Consider the following 20,542-nt stretch of genomic DNA (forward strand, 5'->3'; position numbering starts at 1 on the left):
CATTTTACTATTTTAATAATCTATTTATATGTGTAGTATTTGACAACTTTTTTGTTGTTTTTATTGCTTGTATTATCTTTTATTATTTATATTTTATTATCTTAACTACCCATTTTTTATTGTTGTCTTATTTATTGAGCCTTTTTTGCTTTTTTAATTGCTTTGGTGTTCATTAGTCTCTAAATCCATTTTTAACATCCTACGTTTTGTCAGTCACTTGTGGAGCACTTTGAATTGCATTTTATTTGTTTGAAAGGTGCTATATCAATAAAGTTTGATTGACTGATTGATTGATAGAATGTAGAAGTTTATAAAATGGAAACTCCAAACAGCTGAACCCAACAGGATGCAGGTTAAAAACTGTCAAATACAAACAGTGAAAAAGAGCTCTCATTAATATTAATGACAACATGCTGCTACTTCAATAAAGACGTAGTGACTTCACCTCTTAAACTCTGCAGCTCCACCAGTGACTCCATCTATACAAACTCATGTTGTGCAGCCAAACACAAGTAAAAATGCAAAAAGACTCAAACATGACACAGCTATATTTTTTAGGCCTACATGTGCAAAACAGTTGAGCAAGAATAATAAAAGACCTGCATCACTTGCAAGGGCTTCATCATTATGCACATTTAAAAAACATAAATGCTATCCCATAATGCAACACATGGACTGTCAGTTACATTACTGCCTTCTACTGGATTGAAAATAAGACTCAGTTCTCCTATTTAATCTAAATGATTATAAATAAAATAAAACTAATATATATATTCCCAGCCTCATCTCATTCTCTAATATAACTTCTCAATCGAGGCTCTGAGAGAGTCTGAAAGCCTCTCAGCAGCCTCTGCACTTCCTCTCCAGTAATAATCTCTATCCTCTCAGATTTAATTTCTGCCTCAGCGGCACAGTTAATCACCATGGACAGAAGTACTCAGAACTTCATCTTGTCCTCACAAAAACAATATTCATCATGCTTCCTACCTGATTAGTTCTCCTTCACTTCTTGAATCTTTTCATTCCAAGCTGCTTCCTCATGGCTCAGCCTTCTCTTGGACCTGATCCTCATGACTTCCATCTCTTTCTTTCTCTTTGGACAGTCTGCTTGCCTCATGTCTCCCCCCACACTGATTACACTGGGTTCTTTTTCACAGTTTCTGCTGCTGCACGTCTCATCTCCACATTAACCACATATCCCCAAATCATGTCTACACACAAGCCAGCTGTGTCCACATTTCCAACAACGTCTGCACTGAATGGGTTTGGGAACAAACAGCCTTACTGGGTAACTGATATGATCTAAGAATACTTTGTCAGGCAGGATTTCTGATTCAAAATGCAACACACCAGGGGCCAGATGCATAAAACTCTGTAGATTCATGACTAAAACTGTGTGAACGCATGAAGCCACAAACATGCAGACGCATTCTTTTCATGAGATTTATAAAGCCGTGTGTACGCGTGGTTCTGTGGTTCTGTGCACACGTGCACGAGCCTCATTTCCACTCCCACAATTAACCATAAAGGGATGAAGACACACCCTGAACCAGCCATTTTCATATCAATTGGTCACCTGCCTCATCAGTCTGTACAGCTGTCAATGAAACAAACGAGAAAGAAGAAGTGCAGTTTCACTAAATTGTGTTGCACCGGCGAGTTTCTCCAACAACCAGAATAGCTGTCATTACGCGCCACCATTACACACGGCTGTGCAGCTCTTTATACCATCCATATCATTAATTCATCACATGGACTGTAAACCATCGTCAGCAGTAATGTCTCAGAAATGGAATCAATGTTGTAGTTTGTAGCTCATATCTAAACCGACTTTACAAGGTGTGCCACAACTAAGGATAAAATAAAAAGAATAATAAGAGAAAAATAAAATGTTGGCTCCTATGGAAATTAAAGGAATGACAAAATTAAACACAAAAATAATTAATCAATGTTAACTTAATAAATGTGCCTTTGATTGACATTTTACAAATACCTGTGTAAACAAACCAAAAGAACCCAAAGACACACACAATCAGTGCAGCTGGTTATCAACCTAAACAAACAATGTTTTACGAAAAGATTCCGTCTCTCAGTTTATATTTCATCTCCACCTCATCACATCAGCCCCAGATCTCTTAGGAAAAACATGTGTACGCCTGGTCTAAAGTATGTGTGAGGTGTTCACATGGATTTCTCTTTCTTTCTCTCTATCATCACTGTAGTGACTTGATTTCGACAAAACAAAAAAAACCTAAGCCACAGTGAGGGGCTGCTACCAAGACATGTAATTGACGTTATGCGGCAGCTCCATGTGCTAAATCAAACATCTTCAGACTTGCGCTTAAGATGTGTTTATTTATCACTGTGCACCAATAAAGCATTTGCTATGCATACACTTATATCTATAACTTGCATGAAAACAAACAAAAAGGCTTAAAGAAGCCTCTAAACAGCGGTCAAAAAACTGTGTGCTTCTCCCGGTAAGCAGCACACCTGAGGAGTAATTGCCTCTTCCTCTACATATGCATTTCCATATGCTGCTGTCCAACACGCCACCCACTGTGGCAACCCGGGAATGACCTTAACACAGTCATAGATACAAATGGCTCTAACACTGTAACTTCAAATTTCTTCTTCTTTCTTCTGTTTTCTTCCTGATTTCTTCCCGCTGCCTCTTTCAGGCTCGTCCACCTCAATCTTCCTTCCGCCGTCCTTCTATGGGACTGTCATGACTCAGGGCAGCTAATATAGCAGCTAGCATCTACCTTACTTTTAAACTTGAAATCAGATTTTTGTGCACATTGTAATAACTCCATTTCCACAAAGTAGACATTTTACACGTCACACAGTTCTAACTGAACCATTTACAATAAGTAACCACTGCATACACACAACACAGTGCACACATGTTCACTGAGTAAAGGTGCAAATGCAAAGTTTTCTCTGGATTTCAAGAACCGATTATTGATCATTCAAATAAGAATTGCAATCAATCACAACTATTTCATTTATTTTTTGTCCAGCTCTAAAGTTTAGAAGATGGAAACTCCAAACACCTGAACCCAACAGGATGCAGGTTAAAAACTGTCAAATAGAAAAGACAAAAAAAGTTTCAGTGGTTCAGAGTGAATTATCCAGTGCAGATTTTTCTTGTTATATGAAGGTTTTAAATGTGCAGCTCAACATTGCTCTGTCACGGTCAATGGACTAAACCACTGAAGAAGAAAATAGACTTTCCCATTAAGATCCTCAGTGTGGATCAGCATAATATCAGCTTTATGTCTGCAGTTTAGTGTCACCACAACTGTCACATCATATTAATCTCAGCACAGCAGTAAGAAATGGTGTCTGACCTCAGAGTCTCCAGTCTACAGTGTGGACTGAAGACTCTGAGGACACCTGCATTGATCTCTGTGTCCCTGTGTGTGTGTGTGTGTGTGTGTGTGTGTGTGTGTGTGTGTGTGTGTGTGTGTGTGTGTGTGTGTGTGTGTGTGTGTGTGTGTTTGTGTGTGTGTGTGTTCTGATGATCAGACATTATTCATTAAAACACATTAAAGAATATAATAAAAAAATATTTCTCCTTCATCAAGTAAACTTGATCCATTTAAAACAGATATTAGTTGAGAGGATCTTCTGTATACAGATGTGACTCTTTACCAAAAATTATAAACATTAATTGACTTTAACAACTAACAGTGGACATTTTCTACAGTTTCTTTAAGAATCAGTCATCTTTTATAACTACAGACTAAACTTTGTACAGTAAAAAATGAAAATATGGGAAAAAATAACTTAATGGATGTAAGTTATGTATGTACATAAATTAGGTTCAGTTGTTAAACATTAAGATCAACAATAGTAACAGACAGTCAGTGAACTGACCTCAGAGTCTCCAGTCTACAGTTTGGACTCTCCAGTCCAGCAGACAGATGCTTCACTGCTGAGACAGACAGCCTGTTCAAGCACAGGTCCAGCCCTCTGAGATGGGAGGGGTTGGACTTCAGAGCTGAAGCCACAACTTCACAGTGAGTCTCTGAGAGTCCACAATCAGCAAGTCTGTAATGCAGATAAAATACATATAATATTCACTTTAATAATAAATATAGATTCTAGGCATTTTTATCACTAAACAAACTAAGATGTGATGAATAGCTCAGTTATCTCTGTTGGCAGAGCTGGTCGGCCATTAATCACAAGGTTGGTGGTTTGAAACTTGAGCTCCTTCTGTCCACATGTCCAAGTGTCTTTGAGCAACACACTCAATTCAAAATTGTACGTGTATGTAAAAAAATGTAAGTCACTTTGGACAAAAGTGTCTGAAAATGAAAGTAATGTAAATGTGTCATGTTGTGATTTAGGCTACCCTTCAAATCAAAGTTGAGTTATTCAGTAACTCTCCTCACTCTCTCTGCTGCTGTACTGCAGACTTTTTAATGGGATTCTCTGTTTTGGTTTCATCTTGCAGACAAAGGCAAAGAAAATGGAGTTGCATTTATGCTTCTATAAAGTCCACAGTGATTGCTTCTTATTTGTCTTAAATGTCTCCTTGCTTTGCTCACTTGAGTCGTATCCTTGTGTCTTAGTCCCTCCCACCTAAGATACAAGGGAGAGATGCAGGAAAAGATGTGAGGGAAGAAGAATCAAGGAAACATGTTTTTGGACGTCCTTTCCTTTCAGGCGCCATCTGAAGTGACGTCAGCTGTCAGTCTACAGGTGTTAACAGCTCTTCAGTGTTTTTTGATGTGCTGGACTTTAAATGTGATGTACTGTCTAAAAAATGAATAATGGCGTACAGTTACCACTGCCAGCACAGTGATGTAGTGATGTTCTCCAACATGACAAAAGACAACGTGAAACATCTCTGCATGTTTCTCCTGAAATAAACTGTTTGACAAACATCTGCATGTTATATTGTGAACAGATCCATCAAACAGTTTGTAACTGCTCAGACACTGAATACACATTTCTACTGGCAGAAACTTTTTCTAAAATATATTTGTTATTTGCATCTGCATTCATTGATATTCTGTTTGTAAATTCATTATTTAATAATTCATGTTATGATGAGAATGTCTCGTAATTTGTAGGAATAATTTAAACTTGTAGTTTATATGTTTTAAGGAAAGAGGAAATATGTAAATATATCTGACATCAATGTTTACTTTCTACCTTGTCACAGTCTGGCTCTATGTATCTTTCTCTCAGCTCTGAGTGAGTCTGGCTCTACTAAGTTCACATCTCACTCACACCAACTTTCTTCCTCACTGCTTTATGTGACTATCTAGTCATGTACAGTGCTGGTTATGGAGCGGCTTGTTTAGTGTTGGCTTAGTTTCTCTTCATCTAGACATCACTCTCTTAGGTTGTATTTATCCATCATCATTTATGTGTTACACTTCTGTTATCCAGTCCTTTTGCTCATGTAATTTTACTCATTCATACGATGAGTTACCAGTTTTTATGAGCATCTTATTTCACCACAGTAGTGATGTCTGTATATAGTTTGTGTTCAATATTAGATGCACTATGCCACTCCCATCTGCCCTGCTATCACTGCAATCACCTCATTCCCCTCACCTGAGCTTCCCGCCCATCTCCCTACACACAAACTATCAGGAGACAGTTCCACCTTTCTCACTGCTGTTATATAGGAGCATGTGTTTAGTTTAAGGAATTGTTATGAGGAAAATGTAATCTGAGACACTACTGCATTTACTTTATAGGAACATCATCTGTCTCATTGTGTTTTTAGTTTTCTGTTTGCTCTGTGTTTCCTTCCTGTGTTCATGTACTCCTCCCCAGCCTGCTTTTCCCTCCTCACTTTCCCTCCACACCTGCCCTGCATCAGCCTCGTTAGTCCTGCCCTGCTCCCTGTGTCTTCACCAGCCAATCAGCTCCTAATCTGTTCTCCTGCTCCACCTGCACCTCATCCCCTCTTCAGTTTAGTTTTATTTAAATCCAGAGGGGTGTTCCATCAAGCTGGCTAACAGGATAGCCTGGTTTATTTCGATAAGCCTTGATAATTTATGTGAGAGTTCGTTCCATCACCGCGGCTTATATGAGTCCCAGCTCAGTAACCATGGTAACTTAGTCAGCAGAACTAGCTGCTCCGTGGCAGGTTAACGGTCAAACTTAATTCAGCTGCGTGTCAAAGAATGTCTGACGGACGGAAACAGACTCTCAAAAGACGGTTCCATCAAGTGTCTTTTCACACTCGCAACCCTTTTATTTAAAAGCTCAGCATTTATAATTTAAGAAATAAAAGTGTGCCAGCGTTATTTTGAAGTTATTTATTTATTCATTCACTCATTTTGTTCAAGCTGTGAAGACAAAAAGAAAATAAAATAAAGTCCAAACCATGACCTTCTGCTGTGTTTAAATGTATACAGTATTAACTGCTTATAGTGATCACAGTTACAGTGATCAGCTGTTTATATGGATCAAAAAGCTCTGAGACAGAATCATTCATATACAACATTTATGCTGTTTAATTAAGTCACCTATAGAAATCAAGTAGTCCACCTACAGTGATCATTTTGGGTCTCTTCATACATGATAACATGTGGAAAAACATTTTAAACCACGTAAATCTATTTTTGTACTTTACTCCCATGATAAGCGGCTGCGGCTGCGTGAACACTGACATCATGACAGAGACAGAAAGTCATTTTCTCTCAATGACAAACGTTGTCTCCGCGAAGCTTATGACAATAAAAGGGTGGAAGAAATTTAAGTGAAATTCACCGCTCTCTTCGCCTGTTCTGCCGCCGGGGAAAATAAGAAACTTGTCATTGGCAAAAGTCAGAACCTGCTGCTTCAAAAATGCTCACAATGCGTTTGAAACAGCTGTACTGTATCATGAAACAGTCAATAAAATTCAGTAACTTTATATTCATGTAGGCTAATAAATATACACATGTCAATTAGATGGTTTTCTGCATGACAAATAAAGAAAAAGAAAAGGTTATGATATTATAGTGATATTTGACCCGGACAGACGTGATCACTCTAAGCGGTTTCCACTTATTTATATCCTTCTCCAGTTTCTTGATCTCCAACTGCAACTTAATTTTTAACTTTCAGTGATGCTTGTAAATGGACATTTTGTGAAAGAGAAAATATGTCAAATAGTATGGTAATGTTGGTAAGTTGGTTCTCTTAAGTTGCCTACACCATCATTTTAATTATACATCTGATATTATCCAGTCTAGTGATAATATAACCACAGTCACTGATCTATCTGCTTGCCTCATGTCTCCCCCCACACTGATTACACTGGGGTTCTTTTTCACAGTTTCTGCTGCTGCACGTTTCATCTCCACATTAACCACATATCCCCAAATCATGTCTACACACAAGCCAGCCTTGTCCACATTTCCAACAACGTCTGCACTGAATGTGTTTGGGAACAAACAGCCTTACTGGGTAACTGATATGATCTATGAATACTTTGTCAGGCAGGATTTCTCATTCAAAGTGCAACACACCAGGGGCCAGATGCATAAAACTCTGTGTAGATTCATGACTAAAACTGTGTGTACACATAAAGCCACAAACATGCAGACGCATTCTTTTCATCAGATTTATAAAGCCATGCGTACGCATGGTTCTGTTTTATAAATCTCAATCATTGAGGAACTGGGCGCACGTGCACGAGCCTCATTTCCACTCCCACAATTAACCATAAATGGATGAAGACACACCCTGAACCAGCCGTTTTCATATCAATTGGTCACCTGCCTCATCAGTCTGTACAGCTGTCAATGAAACAAACGGGAAAGAAGAAGTGCAGTTTCACTAAATTGTGTTGCAGCGGCGAGTTTCTCCAACAACCAGAATAGCTGTCATTACGCGCCACCATTACACACGGCTGTGCAGCTCTTTATACCATCCATATCATTAATTCATCACATGGACTGTAAACCATCGTCAGCAGTAATATCTCAGAAATGGAATCAATGTTGTAGTTTGTAGCTCATATCTAAACCGACTTTACAAGGTGTGCCACAACTAAGGATAAAATAAAAAGAATAATAAGAGAAAAATAAAATGTTGGCTCCTATGGAAATTAAAGGAATGACAAAATGAAACACAAAAGTAATTAATCAATGTTAACTTAATAAATGTGCCTTTGATTGGCATTTTACACATACCTGTGTAAACACCCCAAAAGAACCCAAAAACACACACAATCAGTGCAGCTGGTTATCAACCTAAACAAACAACGTTTTACTAAAAGATTCCGTCTCTCAGCTTATATTTCATCTCCACCTCATCACATCAGCCTCAGATCTCTTAGGAAAAACATGTGTACGCCTGGTCTAAAGTATGCGTGAGGTGTTCACATTCTCACCGCACATTCTGTGTTTATAAATACCAGTTTATGTGCGGGAAATGGCGTGTGCATGGTTTTTGTGCATACGTATCGTTTATGCATCTGGCCCCTGGTCTTGTTTCAAACTTTTCTCCGTCACTCATCCTGATCATTCAATGACTGTCAACAACTTACTGGAACTCTTCTATGAAGTGTGAAACATGACACCTGCTAACCATCTAACTCATATTTCCAACAACTTCTTCAGCTGTGTCTGTGAGACACATCCAACAATGATCAATCCATTTCTTTTAACATCAACTAAGTTGACATCGCCAAGTTTGTCCTTAATCCAACTGGCGACTTCATGTTTGTTCAACAGAACTCCAAATCTGTCCTTGTTCCCAGTCAGTTTTATTCCAGCCAAGTGGATTTCTCTTTCTTTCTCTCTATCATCATTGTAACTTCAAATTTCTTCTTCTTTCTTCTGTTTTCTTCCTGATTTCTTCCCGCTGCCTCTTTCAAGCTCGTCCACCTCAATCTTCCTTCCGCCGTCCTTCTATGGGACTGTTATGACTCAGGGCAGCTAATATAGCAGCTAGCATCTACCTTACTTTCAAACTTGAAATCAGATTTTTGTGCACATTGTAATAACTCCATTTCCACAAAGTAGACATTTTACACATCACGCAGTTCTAACTGAACCATTTACAATAAGTAACCACTGCATACACACAACACAGTGCACATGTACACATGTTCACTGAGTAAAGGTGAAAATGCACAGTTTTCTCTGGATTTCAAGAACTGATTATTGATCAAATAAGAATTGCAATTGATCACAACTATTTTATTTATCTTTTGTCCAGCCCTAAAGTTTAGAAGACGGAAACTCCAAACACCTGAACCCAACAGGATGCAGATTAAAAACTGTCAAATAGAAAAGACAAAAAAAGTTTCAGAGGTTCAGAGTGAATTATCTAGTGCAGATTTTTCTTGTTATATGATGGTTTTAAATGTGCAGCTCAACATTGCTCTGACACAGTCAATGGACTAAACCACTGAAGAAGAAAATAGACTTTCCCATTAAGATCCTCAGTGTGGATCAGCATAATATCAGCTTTATGTCTGCAGTTTAGTGTCACCACAACTGTCACATCATATTAATCTCAGCACAGCAGTAAGAAATGGTGTCTGACCTCAGAGTCTCCAGTCTACAGTGTGGACTGAAGACTCTGAGGACACCTGCATTGATCTCTGTGTCCCTGTGTGTGTGTGTGTGTTCTGAAGGATAAATATCAATGATCAGACATTATTCATTAAAACACATTAAAGAACATAATAAAGAAATATTTCTCCTTCATCAAGTAAACTTGATCCATTTAAAACAGATATTAGTTGAGAGGATCTTCTGTATACAGATGTGACTCTTTACCAAAAATTATGAACATTAATTGACTTTAACAACTAACAGTGGACATTTTCTATAGTTTCTTTAAGAATCAGTCATCTTTTATAACTACAGACTAAACTTTGTACAGTAAAAAATGAAAATATGGGAAAAAATAACTTAATGGATGTAAGTTATGTATGTACATAAATTAGGTTCAGTTGTTAAACATTAAGATCAACAACAGTAACAGTCAGTCAGTGAACTGACCTCAGAGTCTCCAGTCTACAGTTTGGACTCTCCAGTCCAGCAGACAGATGCTTCACTGTTGAGACAGACAGCTTGTTCCCACTCAGATTCAGCCCTCTGACATGGGAGGGGTTGGACTTCAGAGCTGAAGCCACAACTTCACAGTGAGTCTCTGAGAGTCCACAATCAACAAATCTGTAATGCAGATAACATACATACAATATACACTTTAATAATAAATATAGATTCTAGGCATTTTGATCACTAAACAAACTAAGATGTGATGAATAGCTCAGTTATCTCTGTTGGCAGAGCTGGTCGGCCATTAATCACAAGGCTGGTGGTTTGAAACTTGAGCTCCTTCTGTCCACATGTCCAAGTGTCTTTGAGCAACACACTCAATTCAAAATTGTACATGTATGTAAAAAAATGTAAGTCACTTTGGACAAAAGTGTCTGAAAATGAAAGTAATGTAAACGTGTCATGTTGTGATTTACCCTTCAAATCAAAGTTGAGTTATTCAGTAACTCTCCTCACTCTCTCTGCTGCTGTACTGCAGACTTTTTAATGGGATTCTCTGTTTTGGTTTCATCTTGCAGACAAAGGCAAAGAAAATGGAGTTGCATTTATGCTTCTATAAAGTCCACAGTGATTGCTTCTTATTTGTCTTAAATGTCTCCTTGCTTTGCTCACTTGAGTTGTATCCTTGTGTCTTAGTCCCTCCCACCTAAGATACAAGAGAGAGATGCAGGAAAAGATGTGAGGGAAGAAGAATCAAGGAAACATGTTTTTGGATGTCCTTTCCTTTCAGGCGTCATCTGAAGTGACGTCAGCTGTCAGTCTACAGGTGTTAACAGCTCTTCAGTGTTTTTTGATGTGCTGGACTTTAAATGTGATGTACTGTCTAAAAAATGAATAATGGTGTACAGTTACCACTGCCAGCACAGTGATGTAGTGATGTCCTCCAACATGACAAAAGACAACGTGAAATATCTCTGCATGTTTCTCCTGAAATAAACTGTTTGACAAACATCTGATGAAACAATGACTCTTTAAACATTTTCAACAAAAACTTGTAACCTGAAGATATTTTGCTGGATTTGTATTAAACTCAAAGGAAGAAAACTAGAAGGTGAACAATAAACTGTAAAATCATTATAAATAAACAGAATAACTGTGTTTACTAATGTGAGGTATAAACACACCAACAATAATAAGTTTTTCTTGCTCTCATAGCATTTGTAACATGTGAAGAACATTTGAAGTGAAGCACTATAAGTCAGAGTCGTCGTGTTCACATCCACAAACCCTCAGTGGGATAGGTCTGGATACAAAATCTATTCAACTGGGATACAAGGAGAACTCACACACTGGAATCACAGCTCCATTTAAATTTACTGGTAACATTTCAACTGATTACAGGTCTTCCTCAGACAAATACCCACAGGAGGGAAATGAAGGATATTTATATCAAAATGACCAGTGACATAATCAATGTGTCAAGATATCCTCATCACTATGAAAATAAAAACATTAATGTGAACAGAAATATGTTTTCCTTGTGATGAGGATATCTTGACACATGTGAATGTGCTTGCAGGTACTCCTTGTAGTGAAGCACTACTCATGTATAACTTTGGCAACAAGCAGCTGTAACACATGTTTAACACTTTGATAGTGTGCATGTGTGAATCTTAACTGTAATACTGATGGCAGCTTTATAATGTTGATAATCACATCTGGACTTACCGAGCCTTTCTGCAGTTCCTCACAGCTGGGATCAGTCTCTGTTTTCCTTCCTCTGATGTGTTGTACTTCATCAGGTCCAACTCATCCAGAACCTCTTCTGACATCTGCAGCATGTAGGCCAGAGCTGAGCAGTGGATCACAGAGAGTTTCTTCTCTGATCTGTTCTCTGACTTCAGGAACTCTTGGATATCCTGATGTACTGAGTGGTCGTTCATCTCCATCAGACAGTGGAAGATGTTGATGCTTCTGTCAGGAGAGATATCCTTACTGTTCATCTCCTTCAGGTTGTTGATGGCTCTCTGGATGATTTGTGGACTGTTCTCTGTCCGACCCAGCAAGTTGTTGATGGCTCTCTGTATGATTCCTGAACTGTTCTCTGTCCGACCCAGCAGGCCTCCTAAGAGACTCTGGTTGGACTTCAGAGAGAGGCCATGAAGGAAGCGAACAAACAGGTCCAGGTGGCCATTTTCACTTCTGAGAGATTTCTCCATGGCTCTCTTCAGGAAGTCATCCAGAGGTGAGTAACTGTGTTCTTTTCCCAGGAAGTCCTCCAGTACCTCTGTGTTCCTGTTGGTGTAACAGTGGTACATGTAGATTGCAGCCAGAAACTCCTGAACGCTCAGATGAACAAAGCAGTAGACTGTTTTCTGGAAGATCACACTCTCTCTTTTGAAGATCTCTGTACAAACTCCTGATAACACCGAGGCCTCTGTGACATCAAGACCACACTTCTTCAGGTCTTCTTGGTAGAACATGATGTTTCCTTTCTCCAGATGTTCAAACGCCAGCCTCCCCAGCTTCAGAAGAAGTTCCCTGTCAGCCTCCGTCAGCTCCTGTGGACTCGTCTCATGTCCTTCATCATACTTGTGCTTCTTCCTCTTTGTCTGAACCAGCAGGAAGTGTGAGTACAAGTCAGTCAGGGTCTTGGGCAGCTCTCCTCTCTGGTTTGTAGTCAACATGTGCTCCAGAACTGTAGCAGTGATCCAGCAGAAGACTGGGATGAGACACATGATGTGGAGGCTCCTGGATGTCTTGATGTGTGAGATGATTCTGCTGGACAGCTCTTCATCACTGAATCTCCTCCTGAAGTACTCCTCCTTCTGGGCGTCAGTGAAGCCTCGTACTTCTGTTACCCTGTCAACACATGTAGGAGGGATCTGATTGGCTGCTGCAGGTCGGGAAGTTATCCAGACCAGAGCCGAGGGAAGCAGCTTCCCCTCGATGAGGTTTGTCAACAGCACGTTGACTGATGACTTCTGTGTGACATCAGACACGATCTTCATGTTGTTGAAATCCAGTGAAAGTCTGCTTTCATCCAGGCCGTCAAAGATGAACAAAACTTTCCAGACAGCGAGCTTCTCTGCTGTGACCTTCTGTAATGTTGGATGGAAATCATGGACCAGCATGAGCAGACTGTACTGCTCATCTTTGATCAAGTTCAGCTCCCTGAACGAAAGCAGAATCACCAGACTGACGTCTTGGTTTTCCGAGCCCTCTGCCCAGTCCAGAGTGAACTTCTGCACTGAGAAGGTTTTTCCAACGCCAGCGACGCCGTTGGTCAGAACGACTCTGATGTGTTTCTGTTGGTCAGGTGAGACTTTAAAGATGTCGTGACACCTGATTGGAGCGTCATGGAGGGTCTCCATCTTGGAAGCTGCTTCAAGCTGCCTCACCTCATGTTGGGTATTAACGTCTTCACTCTGTCCCTCTGTGATGTAGAGCTCAGTGTAGATCCTGTTGAGGAGGGTTTCACTTCCTGCTTCATCACTTCCTTCAGTCACACATTCACATCTCCTCCTCAGACTGATCTTATGTTCATCTAAAACCTCCTGCAGACCACTTTCTGCTGAAAGAGAAGAATAAAATGTATAATTAAAAAGAAATATGTCTGACTGTGTTAATTTTCAGCAGGATAGAGGAGGTAGATTCCTGTCCTGTTTTCAGAGATGATGACATCAGCAGACAGATCTTCAGTCTTACTTTGTACAGTGCTGGTCTGACTGTCAGTCTGCAGTCCACGTCTTGTTCTGGATCTTTCTGCACACTGGGGATAGGAAGAGTCTCCTGATGGAGCAGACTGGTCCCAGTATGAGATGATGCACTGTCTGCAGAACCAGTGTCCACAGCTGGTAGAGACTGGATCCTTCAGGACGTCCTGACACAAAGAACAGCAGGACAGCCGCTCCTCCACAGAAACACCCCTCCTCTTCCTCTCTCTGTGGACATGAACACATTCTTTATGACACATGACATTAGTGGTGGCCAACCGACAACTCACAAGTTTATGCAGCTCTTTCTCTATTGACCATATTTATGTTATATCCTCAGTGGTGAGAGCAAAACTACAAGAAGAGAAAAATACATTTGCTTGTTTTGTTGATTTCTGATGTTCTGGTATTGATGGCAAATTTTATAAGGCCATCAAAGCCTTGTATACTTCCCTGATTTCATGTGTACAGCTAAATAATTTTAGGACTGGCTGGTTTCCTACTCCATTTGGAGTGAAACAGCAGATGTACTTTCCCCTACATTATTTGCCCTTTATGTAGATGATTAAACTGAAGAAATTAAGCAGGCCAATCTAGGTATAGCGATTGATAATATGAATTTAAGTATTTTATTATATGCTGATGATATTGTGTTGCTTGCAGAGACAGAGATTAATTTACAAAAAATGTTAAATATTTTGAGTTTATGGTGTAGTAAATGGAGACTGACTATTAATGATGACAAAACACAGATTATACATTTTAGAAAGCAATGTGAATGGCAAAGCAACTATATATTTAAATTTGGACCAATGCCTCTAAAGTACACCAGTTCTTACACATATCTTGGTTTGGATTTTAATGAAAATATGTGCTTTACAGAGGGAATTAAAGTACTAGCAGAATCAGCAGGAAGAGCACTAGGGTCTGTAATGAATAAAATAAAATTGTGTCCTGAGCTTAGTTTTTCAACTTTCACTAAACTTTATGATTCAATGGTTGGCTCAATTTTATTTTGTGCTGCAGGTGTGTGGAGTTTTAACGATGTAATGCCATCCAGAATCAAGCCATGAGGTGTTTTCTTGGGGTGCATACATTTACTGCTAAGCAAGCTGTTGAAGGTGACATCGGATGGGAGTCCTTTCTTGTAAAGCAGAGAGTTGAAATGGTTAGGTTGTGGAACAGCGTTATGCAGTTGCCAGAGGAAAGACTGACCAAAAAGATCTTCAACTGGGATCGAGCACACAATCATCCTTGGTCGAGAGAGGTCACTGCAATATTTTCTCTTTCTGATTTGAATTTTATTTTCAGGAATAACTTGCAGTGTAATATAAATAAAGTTGCACAAAAATTATTAAAGATTTATAAGGAGCAATGGAAGGAAGACATTTATAAGAAGCCAAAGCTTAGAAACTACATTCAAATGAAAGATGATTATTATACAGAACCATATATAAAGCTAAACTTACAGAGAAGGCAAAGGTCCCTGTATGCTCAGTTAAGAACTGGTACTTTACCACTGGCAATTGAGGTAGGCAGATATAAAGGTACTCCTGGAGAGGAATGTTAATAGTTTTTTGTGATCTTTGTGTTGTCGAGGGTGAATTTCATTTTGTTTTTCATTGCCCTCTGTACAATGACTTGAGGAATTGTTTGTTTGAAAAGATAGAATTGAAAAACCCCGATTTGTTTTGGTTATCCGATGCTGATGTGTTGAGTTGGCTTTTTAATATGGAAATTTTTATTTTAGCGAGATTTATAGGAGATGCTTGGCAGCTAAGACAGAGAACATTGTATCCATCATAATGGGACATTTCTTCCATGTAAACTAAATGTTCCGAAATGCTTTATTTCTGAATTTGTGGAACTGTACATTATGATATGGCATGTGGCCATCTTGGTTATTTTTGTCTAGTGTCTTGTAAGCCCATATGGGCTGGGCACCAGAAAGGTGCAGCACACTTAAATAAACAATTCAATCAATCAATCAAACAAACAAACAAATGTTCAGAAGTAATTAGACAGACACAACAATGTGCCAGCAAAGGCAGAGAAGAAGAAGAAGAGTGCAAACTAGTAAACATGGATGTAAACAATGCAGGATTTAAAATACTAGATTCAAAAATCGACTTTGCAAATGTTTCATGAGGAGGGAAATAGATTCAACACATTTGTTAGACCACAAGGATTCACACAATGTGTTTTGGTCAGTAAGTCAATGTAAACATGACTTTTGTCTGTTAACAAGAAAACTCCACAGGGCTCCTTTAAGCTACTATGAGACTTTAAAAGTCAGGAAAAATAAGCAGGAGGCAACTGAGCAAAACAGAAAAGTCCACTTGTGAAAAATAACAGACTGCTGCTCTTTTGTCTTGTGTTGTGGTGCTGAACAGAGAGCTCTGCTAAATATCTTCATAATGCATCTTTTCATTTGTGTTTCTCTCTCTCACTGTTTCTGCTATAATCTCTCTCCCTCTGTGTCAGTGTGATACAACAGTTTTACACATTTGACTTTTCCCAAACGTTAAATGTCAGACTCAGTTTCCTCTGCTGCAGTGGTCAGTCTGCAGTGATAAATCAGCTGCAGCAGGCTGTTTGTATACATTTCCATTACTTCCTCCTATATTTTGTGTCTTTGAACAGGAACACGTTAAGACACATTCTGTATTGCAGGAGACCAAACACTCAATTTTCTTCCATTTTACCTGCACAAAACCCCGGTGCATTCCTTTAGTAAATAAGGAGACACAATGTGACTTGTTACTAAATCCTTAGTAAATATCACCCTGGGTTACCTGCTACTACTTTAGATTGTTAGACTGGAAAATCAAATAGCAATAGCAGCCCTGTCTCTGTCTCTGGTTAACATGTACATGAAGATCTGTTCTAGATTACAGCTGAATGGAAGGTAGTTCATTATTTCTTTCCACTGTGTTTCCTTCATATCTACACTACAACCTTAATAAAACCGTCTCACTGAGTCATCTTCAGGTCAGTTTACAGTAGAAACAGTCTCTTACTTTGTGTCTGAGGGTCCAGGTTCATTACTGAAGTCTGGAGGTTCACCTTTAGACCAGTCACTCTTCATAGACAGACAGCTGGATATCAGAGACTCTGCTCTCTGTCTGTGGAAACAACAATTGTTTTACACATATCATTAGTTCTTGTAAAGAGCAGGTTTAACATGAAACATGGCTCAGGGTCATGATTCAATAATGACAACAAATAGTTATGTTCATCTCTCCTTCTTCATGTTCTAAACATTTTATCTACAGCTGGATATATTTGCGTGAAGAGTTTTTAAACATCTACATGTTTAAGAACACAAAGTCTGACATGTGAGCTGTGAAAATGCCAAATGACAAAAAATGATTTTTATATAACAGTTTATTTTTCTAACAGTTAAACACACAACATGTAATTTCAGCCACAAGGGCTCTCAATCAAAACAATAAATAACAACAACCAGCTTCTCAGAGTTAGGATAACTCCAGTGTTCATCATTCAGGATGTCTTTACTGGGAGCTGAATTATTCGCGGAGGTCTCCCCCTCTCCAGAACAAACAGACCCACTGATTAAAACAGGTAAAAACACTGAATGAAGCAGTTTCACTTTAAAAATCAGTGTTTCTCCGACGTTGTTTGGTGGACACAGGACATCAGGGAGGGGCTGCTAGCTGAGCTGCTGCTAACTTTTGCTCAACTTGTTTCTCTGATAATTTAAGGTCCTTCAAAATCCTTCATCTGGTTAAAAGATACAGTTAAAAACGACCAAGATCTAAAAAGTTTATCATAAAATGTGGCTTAAGACAGAATAGGAGTCGATTTATGACAGTTTCTGGCAGGTACCACAACGCCTATGTATTATCTTGTAGGTGTATATTGTTTGGTAGATGCCACTGTAGAGGACAATCACAACGCTGACGCATGTATCTTGTGTGTGTAAACTCTTTGGTAGAGGAGGTATGACGCCATTGACAGGTGACCAAATGAAACAGACCTTTACCTTGATTAAAATTACAAATTTCTCTGGGTTTGAAAATTGTTGGAACCATTTGGTTTAATGTAAGTACACAACTCAACAAAACATATAACATAGATCATAGATAGACGTTTTAATACAGAATATTTACATATTATAGTTTTAAACTAAAGGCACTGCTGCCTGATGCTGGGCTGTCAGATTAACTTGTTCATGTCTAGAAAACAAACACAACAATCTGTCCTCTGTAATTTAACCTGCATTAAATATTGGTGGAAGCAACTAATAAACATTTCAGAACAGAAATCAAGCATCTATAAACAAAATGAAAGCTGTAAATGAAGAAATAATGCAGTCAAAACTCAAACAACAAAAAGATTAGTGACTGAATTAAAAAACACAGAATTATAATAGAATAGTGTTGTAATGTAGGTTATCAGATGACATTAAACTGAATCATCTTCAGGTCAGTTTACAGTAGAAACAGTCTCTTACTTTGTGTCTGAGGGTCCAGGTTCATTACTGAAGACTGGAGGATGACCTTTAGACCAGTCACTCTTCATAGACAGACAGCTGGATATCACAGACTCTGCTCCGTCCTCCTCTTCCTCCAAATCCTTCATCTTCTGGAGTCTGAGAGGTAAACCAGTAACACTGGAGACACACACACATACACAGTAGAATAAACCCAGTCCTTCCTCTCAACTTAGTAGCTTCTTATTAGTTTACATGACTTTAACTACAACCATGTGTGTTTTCCAGCCATCACAAAGATAAACTTTGACTCTGCTTTAAATCCAACAAACAGACTTCAGATAAACATCTGTGTGGTTCTTAACTGTGACTTCTCTCTATTTTAACTGCAGCAGTGTGTCACGTTACATCACTGTGAGGACGCAGAAACCAGCAAAAGAACAAAGGAAACAACGTTTGAAGACGTCAACACTGTGATTTCATATTTTTCTGACACAGTTTAATCAACTAAACAATTAATCAATAAAATAATCAGCAGATTGATCAATAATGACAGTAATCATTATTAGCAGCCCTGATATTAACACTCACCCTGCCTCAGACTGTTTTCCTCCTTCTGCTCTGTTGACTTTAAAATGGAGTCTGACTGAATACATTCACTTTCAGGGTTCCTCCCTTCTTCTTCTTTACTGGAAGTCACGTGTGTGTGTGTGTGTGTGTGTGTGTGTGTGTGTGTGTGTGTGTGTGTGTGTGTGTGTGTGTGTGTGTGACTCCCTCATTGTACTATAAAGTTATTTTCTGAGGGTTTATTCCAGAAAGCAGGTTGAACAAACTCTGAGTCTAATGTAACAGGGTCAGTAAATGCCTTTTGCATGTTTTTATTTGTATGATGTTATTTCACTTTGCATGTTGTTGGTTGACACTTTTACTTGTTTTGCTGTGTAACTTTTTTATTCTTGATCATTTGGTGTGTTTTGAATGTGTTTATGTGTGTTTTAAGTATTGATTATTTTGCATGATGAACTGGGCAGTAATGATACTGGGAGAGACACATCTCCAGTCATCCCACTAATTGCAGAATGAGCGACAAGCTGAGGAACCGGAGGACGCGGAACACACGAGCAGACGGCCCGGTTCGGAGAAAGAACCCAGAGACAGAGTCCGGAGCGGTTCGACACGACAGACAGCCACCAGCCAGCGACCCCGGCGTTACCGTGGGACTACATGCAGCAGCCAGTGTCCGCCAACGCAGCTTCACTCGGGTCTGGGTCAGCAGTTGGTCAGCTGTCGCCCAGAAAACCGCGAGTATCCTCCCAGAGAGGCAGACGGGGAGGACTGTAACTGAAGACAGGAGTGTTCGGCCCGCAGTGGGGAACTCTCTACCCGCTCTGGTATCTCTGCTCGTCCGCAGATCCCACGGAGTTGATGTGAGAGGAGGCGGGAACTCGGAGTTAATAAAAGTAGTAAGAGCTTATTATAAACATTATTAACAGATGACTAATTATCTCCATATATTTGTACATCAGACACTGAGACAGTTTTTGGTGAATAAGCTTTATTGAATAAAATATGACAGATGACAGCGGTGAGTTTACTTATATTTTGTCTGTTTCATGACGTCTTGCCCTGAATTCTTACATATAAAAGCAATGTCAAAGTTGTCCAGCAGATGTCGCCATTTTGACCATCAAATGCTTTGAAACTGAAGCATTTTCAACACAACTGCTTCATATTGATTCACTGCTTCAGAAAGCTTCATTCGTCCCATAACTACAGTAAATATTATCAGCTGTACTCACTAGTGTTTGGCAGAGACTCTGCTGTGTGTGAGAAAGTCCTGATGATACAAGTTTATTTTTTCTTCTCAGAGAAACAGGTTTGTCCTGACTGCAGCTCTGTGTGAGTGTGATGTTGAGAACAATCATCAATAATCATCATCAATAATCACAGAAGATGTGAAAATGTTTTTAATAGCTGATAATGAAACAGTTACAGCAGATCAGTTCCAGCTCAGATGAACAGCTGGAGGTCGACTGATTAACCAGATCAAACTAGTTTTCAGTGTCACATTAAAGTGTTGAAAATCAAAATATTCCCTGTCAGCAGTAGAGCCTTTAAACTGGGATTCATTTTCTTCAGTAAAAACTGAGTTTGAAGAATCACTTTGGATGCTGAGAACAGACATTTGGGATTAATCAATACTAAAAATAATTCTTAGTTGCAGCCATGAATCATGTTCAATAACTCTTTACTGAATGACATGATGGACTTTTATACTTCCACTCCACTACATTTCAGAGGGAAATATTGTACTTTCTACTCCACTACATTTATTTGACAGCTTTAGTTACTTTTCAGATGAAGATTTGACACAATGGATAATATAACAAGCTTTT

At 39.0% G+C, this 20,542-nt stretch overlaps 1 protein-coding gene and 1 long non-coding RNA gene across 6 annotated transcripts in view; one reads left to right on the forward strand and one right to left on the reverse strand.

The window, feature by feature from the left end:
• Positions 1-18,482, reverse strand: part of LOC122985148 (protein NLRC3-like) — an 84,943-nt gene extending 66,461 nt beyond the window's left edge. For 2 of the 5 annotated variants that reach the window (XM_044355584.1, XM_044355590.1), the window contains exons 1-2: positions 18,168-18,482; positions 13,683-13,918 (exon numbers count right to left, since the gene is read on the reverse strand). In XM_044355584.1, coding sequence (XP_044211519.1) covers positions 13,683-13,918; positions 18,168-18,295 — 364 coding nt within the window. In that variant the 5' untranslated portion in view covers positions 18,296-18,482. Of the gene's footprint in view, positions 1-1,075; positions 1,082-3,869; positions 4,057-9,974; positions 10,149-11,702; positions 13,549-13,682; positions 13,919-18,167 lie in introns of those variants that run through there. The other 3 variants (XM_044355592.1, XM_044355589.1, XM_044355595.1) reach the window with 3 other exon arrangements.
• On the forward strand, positions 6,587-9,261 carry LOC122985210. The gene is made up of 3 exons (XR_006404060.1): positions 6,587-6,598; positions 7,150-7,152; positions 9,184-9,261. It is a non-coding gene; the product is annotated as an uncharacterized LOC122985210 (long non-coding RNA).
• Positions 18,483-20,542: the final 2,060 nt, after the last annotated feature.

The sequence above is a fragment of the Thunnus albacares genome, chromosome 7 (assembly GCF_914725855.1).
Source record: "Thunnus albacares chromosome 7, fThuAlb1.1, whole genome shotgun sequence".
Classification (NCBI taxonomy): domain Eukaryota; kingdom Metazoa; phylum Chordata; class Actinopteri; order Scombriformes; family Scombridae; genus Thunnus; species Thunnus albacares.